General features: G+C 42.1%; 4 protein-coding genes across 4 annotated transcripts in view; 3 read left to right on the top strand and 1 right to left on the bottom strand.

Moving 5' to 3' along the window:
- The window catches only part of LOC109124443 (mediator of RNA polymerase II transcription subunit 33B), a gene marked incomplete in the record, with an annotated part of 7,210 nt that extends 6,581 nt beyond the window's left edge, over positions 1–629 (top strand). Inside the window, 1 exon segment of the mRNA XM_010509511.2 lies at positions 1–629. Coding sequence (XP_010507813.1) covers positions 1–502 — 502 coding nt within the window.
- LOC104784485 (protein PALE CRESS, chloroplastic) lies at positions 897–2,627 on the top strand. Its single transcript, XM_010509510.1, has 6 exons — positions 897–1,172; positions 1,251–1,445; positions 1,526–1,612; positions 1,706–1,756; positions 1,993–2,172; positions 2,278–2,627. Exons 1-6 carry the CDS (start codon positions 954–956, stop codon positions 2,521–2,523), a joined length of 978 nt encoding a protein of 325 aa, XP_010507812.1. The 5' UTR covers positions 897–953; the 3' UTR covers positions 2,524–2,627.
- Positions 2,633–4,018, bottom strand: LOC104784484. Its single transcript, XM_010509509.2, has 2 exons — positions 3,241–4,018; positions 2,633–3,150 (listed from the first exon to the last, which is right to left on the bottom strand). Exons 1-2 carry the CDS (start codon positions 3,456–3,458, stop codon positions 2,991–2,993), a joined length of 378 nt encoding a protein of 125 aa, XP_010507811.1. The 5' UTR covers positions 3,459–4,018; the 3' UTR covers positions 2,633–2,990.
- The window catches only part of LOC104784483 (protein HUA2-LIKE 2), a gene marked incomplete in the record, with an annotated part of 9,342 nt that continues 8,317 nt past the window's right edge, over positions 4,261–5,285 (top strand). Inside the window, 2 exon segments of the mRNA XM_010509507.1 lie at positions 4,261–4,687; positions 5,035–5,111. Of these exon segments, the coding sequence (XP_010507809.1) occupies positions 4,565–4,687; positions 5,035–5,111 (200 nt within the window).

Below are 5,285 nucleotides of genomic sequence, written 5' to 3'. Positions count from 1 at the left end.
TCTTGTGTGGATCTCCGGTGGCCTAAACCTGGTTCAGGCTCTGATCAAGGAGACATTACCATCTTGGTTCATCTCGGTTCACGGAGAAGAAGACGATTTGAGAGGAATGGTCCCGATGCTAAGAGGTTATGCGTTGGCTTACTTTGCAATCCTGAGCAGTGCATTTGCTTGGGGAGTGGACTCCTCATCTCCTGCCTCAAAACGCCGGCCAAGGGTTCTGTGGCTGCATTTGGAGTTTTTGGTGAGTGCATTGGAAGGGAAGATATCACTGGGCTGTGATTGGGCCACATGGCAAGCTTACGTGACCGGCTTTGTGAGCCTGATGGTGCAATGCACGCCGGCTTGGGTGCTAGAGGTGGATGTTGAAGTAATTAAGAGGCTAAGCAAAAGTCTGAGGCAGTGGAACGAGCAAGACTTGGCTCTTGCTCTACTATGCGCGGGCGGCCTTGGGACAATGGGTGCAGCGACTGAACTCATCGTGGAGACTTGCCATCAACTTTAGCTTTACGTGTTTCAACTTTCTTTTCTCGGACTAATATCTAAACTGTGGTGATCACTTATATTCCTCAGATTAGATTTGTGTATGTATTATTATGTATTTATAATTTAGAGTAACATTAATTCACAAACAACGGCTTTAACCGGAACAACTAAAGTGAACATGTAGGAAATAGAATAAAGAAATTTTGAGAAAGAAAGATGTAAAGTAGGAATACAGGAATAAGCTATGTTGGTGAAATTACTACTAAATGGTAAAAAAAAAAAAAAAATTGAAGAACAAAAGGTCTCAAACATGGTTTACCAATTAACATTTTGAGATTCCAGGTCCGGTTTGAGAGACATTATTAACTACGGGGGTTAATTTTCGAAATTCGCGAGATTACAAGTAGAAGAAGATAATAAAATAAAAAAACCAGATTGTAGTGTAGATAAAAAAAGCTTGAAGGTCGGCTATGGCGGCGACGTCGTTGGTGCTAACGTGCGGATCTCCTCTGTTCAGCCCTCGGCTTGTTTCTGAAGTGAAGACGCTTCTGAGGACAGAGTCCTCGATTTCGTTCTCCAAAATTAGTTTGGTTCGTCTAAATACTCCTGGCGATAAATTCATAAGAAGATGCTCGAAGGAAAAAGATGAAGTGCTTCTAGAAGGAATGCCACCGGAGTATTACGATGATGTTCGTCTCCTCCTCATCCGTTTGTTTCTGTGTGTATTTAGTAATCTGATTAATTTGTTTGATATACCTAAACCTTAGGAATGGCAAGCTCGACAGAGAGAGAAGACGAAAGAATTGAGGCGGATGCAGCGGGAGGAAGAAGAAGAAGAGGAGAGAAAGATTGAAGAGTACCGTGAAATTGGCATGAGGTTGAAAGAATTTCCTGAGGAAGACTTAAGGAAAGCCAGAAAGCTCGTCTCCAGCTTCATCAGAGCTGCCGAGGAAGTCGAAGAGGTAAAAAACTTTAAAGTCCCTCCCAACCTTTTTTGTTAGAAAATTAGGTCTGATTCTCTCTCACGAATTCGTGTGTGTAGAGAATTGAAGAAGCAGCCGAGAAAGGAGAACTTGACGAGCTTGTCCTCATGATTATATGGAACCGCCTTGACCTTGCTCGCCGCGATGTAATATATTTTGTTCCTTTTGAATTGAAATGTTTCCTTAGATTCTTTCATTCTGTGGTCTTCACTCATCATGTCCCCTGTTACTACTTTCAGGATGAGAAGGACGCCGTACGAAGTCTTGATCTTTTGTATAGAAGAGTCGAGGTATTCTTTTCTCTGGATTGTGTTTTTTTACTATGCTATATAACCTCCTTGAGCGGCTGCTGCTTATACTCATTTTGTCAAGGAAGATGTTTTTAAATCGTATTAGTTAGTCATCAAAAAATATGGCCTACTCCTTTTATGATGATCCTTTTAAGTAGTTAAAAAGGATTTAGTAAAGGCTAAGGTGAAAGTGAATTCCTTATATCGAGTGTCTCTTTCTTTACTTATATATCCAGACAGAGATCTTAAAACGGCAAGCAAGTCCTGCGATGAAACTGCTGAATGATCTTCTAAACATGCATGATGGTTTTGAAGACGATGCTTGGCTCAAGGACTGCAGGAAACGAATGGCTGAGACCTTCCCACGAGAAGACCCCTTCAGCATTCTAATGCCACCCGGATTCGACATTGATATGGTGCCAGTTTCTTTCATGTTTTTATTTATTACTCTTTTCTAATTTTTCTTAAAACAAGAAAAAAGCCTTTGAACAAAAAAAAAAGAATCACTGCTGTGTTTGCAGCATCAAGGACCGTTGCGACCGCCCATTGAGACTGAGACGGACAACACCCTTTTGAGAGTAGACTTTGTAAGAGAATTGGATGCATTGCTACGGGAAGTGAGAGTAGAGGAAGACGCCGATACTGGTAAGAAAGGAGAAGGGCTTGATCCTGAAGCTATAGCACTTAAATTTAAGCAGCAAGAGAAGCAGCGAACCATCCGTCAAGTTGAAGCCATTCTTGATTTGGCCCTCAACTTGAGGTGGTAGGTACTAGGTAGGTAACACCGTAACAGGTTGGTAGACTCTAGAAAGACAGGTAGGTGTATTTTGTTTACAAAATTATAAATGAATCTAAGTCTTTTTTTTGGTCATCTGATAATATTATAGAACATAAAAAGATACATTGTGAATTACAACTTATGCCGGCGGAAAACAAAAATATCCCCAGAGTCTACAGCCCAAAAGAGGGAAACTAAGCCGGCAAACAAAGAGAAGTTCCCGGAAACTAAACCTTATCCAAAGGAGACAAAGAAAACTACAAATGCAAGCAGATAGTACCAAGACCAAAATCGAAAGAGGACAATTCCTAAACATAAAAGCAGAAGTTTTAGGCAGACCTTAAAAAAAGGATAGCACTAAAAGAAAAGAGAGACTTCTTCTCCTGAAACACCAGCAAATGCGATTTATCACGAAAGCCCACGGCCAAATCGTAGAATAACATCTACCTTCTCCTATCACAAAGAGAGCCAATCTCTCAAAAACAAGGACAACATAACCCGGCAAGTAAAGAGCCTCATAGAAGGACATAGAGCCTCGAACACACTTCCAGATGCGACGACGACGACTGAAACGTCTCTTAACGTCTGACTAGAGTCCGCCAAAAAGCTAACTGATCTACACCAATCACGAAAGCAGAGACAAGGAGCAAAGACTACCACAACCAATCACTTAAACACGAAACTTCTGCTAAGAAAGAAATCGAACCTGCAAGGAGTACAAGCTGAACCGAAGAGACAATGAACGGGAGGAAAGGCAACGGCTGGACGGAACTGACAAAGATCCACTACACAGCCAAACCACAACTGCAGCTTCGAAACGTAGATAAGAACAAGAGTAACTACAACATCTGAGACAGGAACAAGCAAACGACAATGGCATTTATTCTTCAAACCAACCGTAGATCTATAATCCGGCATCATCATTTTTACTTGTAATCAGTGACCTTCACAGATAAGGCTGCTCAAACTGCTTCCTCAACACAATCACAAAGTCTGAACACAAAACAAACAAATACTCCCCAATCGAAGGCCAACACCACTGCAACCAAAACTAAACACCTAAACCAAGCTAAGAGACGGAGGAGAAAGATGGGAGGATTAGCTTACACAATCAGAAGACCACAAAAGCCCAAGGTCACAGAAACGAGAAGCACCAAAGGAGACTTCTCCTGAAACCGCTGGGGGAGGAAGAGCAGCTCTCCAACGAACGCCTACCAAACCTCACCGTGAAGACCAACTAAGGATTGACTCACTAACATCCCCATCAAACTACCAGATCTCACCGATGCGAAACAAAAACAGGAATAAACGAAACACAAAGAAACAGAGGCCCTCTCACGGTTACGGCGCTCTTCGCCGTAACCGTGAGAGGGCAAACGGAGATCTAAGTCAATATCAGGTTTTGTGGGAAATACGATAATTTCTTTTAGAAGTCTCAATAATCAAAATTCCACCACGGCCGGCCGGCCGATCACTGTTCCGCTTTCAATCCATTTGCATCTGTTCCGATTTTAGCCAACCCAAAAGGCCTAAATGAAAACTTTGAAAAAGTCGTAAAAATCACAAATGGGCCATCATGTTAAGTCGCTAATGGGCCTCAACACTGAAGGGTTTTTTGAAGTAGAAAGGCGGTAGTTGGGTCACGGAAAGCGTTAACCTACGCAGCAGCCAAGGCGCATGTTAACGAGAATAATATCATCAATTTTTGTTTAATTTTTTCGAGTTATTATTATTATTATTGGGAGGTTCTCGTGTGTGAATCCCATCATCCGCTTCTTCGTCCTCAAAAGCGAAACAATCCCACAGGCAAAACAAAATCGTCTTCTCCCTCGATTAGGGTTTCCGTTTCTCCACCGTCTCGCCAACACACTTCTTTCGATTGGCCGGGGTTTCAATGCCTGCGTGTTCATCTGGGGGATTTGTCACCGAGAACCCTAGACACTCCCAATTTCGCCTCCGATTCTTGCTTTACTTCGAGTGTTAGAATCGCTTCTTCTTCTTCTTTCCAGTTTAGTTTTACCGTCTTCTTGATGGCTCCCAACCGCAGGAAAGGCGGTGGTAAGGCTGCCGCCGTAGCTGCCGCCTGCCGACAGTGGAAGGTGGGCGACCTTGTGCTCGCCAAAGTTAAAGGTTTTCCTGCGTGGCCTGCCGCGGTATGACCCTCTCTTTTCATCATCTTTCTGAAATAATTATTATTCTCTTCTTTTGGGTTTGGTTCGATGGTTTATTAGTGTTTCTCCGGGCAATATATATACCTGCTTCTCCTCGTAATTTAGGATTTAAAAATCATCTTATAAACTGCCTAATCAAATAGTATAGTCCTTCAGCCGCAGCCTCATCAGTATTTCCATATTAAGTTCATAGGTTATATATATATTCTTGTCAAGTCTTTGTTGTAATATGCTTAATATTCTTCTTCTCTCTTAGGGCTCTCCTTATTTTTAGGTTTCATTTGTCGATTGCTGGTCCACCTGCTTACTTTTCTTGAATGCAATTTCAGGTTAGTGAGCCGGAAAAGTGGGGATATACAACTGATTGGAAGAAAGTGTTGGTTCACTTTTTTGGAACACAACAGATGTGAGTTCTCACCTTTACCTTTACCCTCTTCTATACTTCTTCTTATGCTCCTATTCTGTGGTTGAATGCTAAGATTTTAATTTGGATGTTTGTTCTTTTTGTCACCCTGGCCTTCCCCTTTGCACATGAGCTCACTTCATCATCGTGACCTTTGGTTTTTTTTTCTTTCGTCAG

The sequence above is a fragment of the Camelina sativa genome, chromosome 5 (assembly GCF_000633955.1).
Source record: "Camelina sativa cultivar DH55 chromosome 5, Cs, whole genome shotgun sequence".
In the NCBI taxonomy this organism is placed as follows: Eukaryota; Viridiplantae; Streptophyta; class Magnoliopsida; order Brassicales; family Brassicaceae; genus Camelina; species Camelina sativa.
The sequence above is the reverse complement of the archived record's forward strand: the minus strand, read 5'-3'. Positions and strand labels throughout refer to the sequence as shown.

Excerpts from the sequence above, each read along its gene's own strand:
- LOC104784485 (XM_010509510.1), top strand. The coding sequence starts at position 954 with ATGGCGGCGACGTCGTTGGTGCTAACGTGCGGATCTCCTCTGTTCAGC. Across the intron at positions 1,446-1,525 it reads CTGCCGAGGAAGTCGAAGAG|AGAATTGAAGAAGCAGCCGA; the intron begins GTAAAAAACTTT and ends TCGTGTGTGTAG. Across the intron at positions 2,173-2,277 it reads CCGGATTCGACATTGATATG|CATCAAGGACCGTTGCGACC; the intron begins GTGCCAGTTTCT and ends CTGTGTTTGCAG.
- LOC104784484 (XM_010509509.2), bottom strand. The coding sequence starts at position 3,458 with ATGATGATGCCGGATTATAGATCTACGGTTGGTTTGAAGAATAAATGC. Across the intron at positions 3,151-3,240 it reads TCAGCTTGTACTCCTTGCAG|ATCAGTTAGCTTTTTGGCGG; the intron begins GTTCGATTTCTT and ends TGATTGGTGTAG.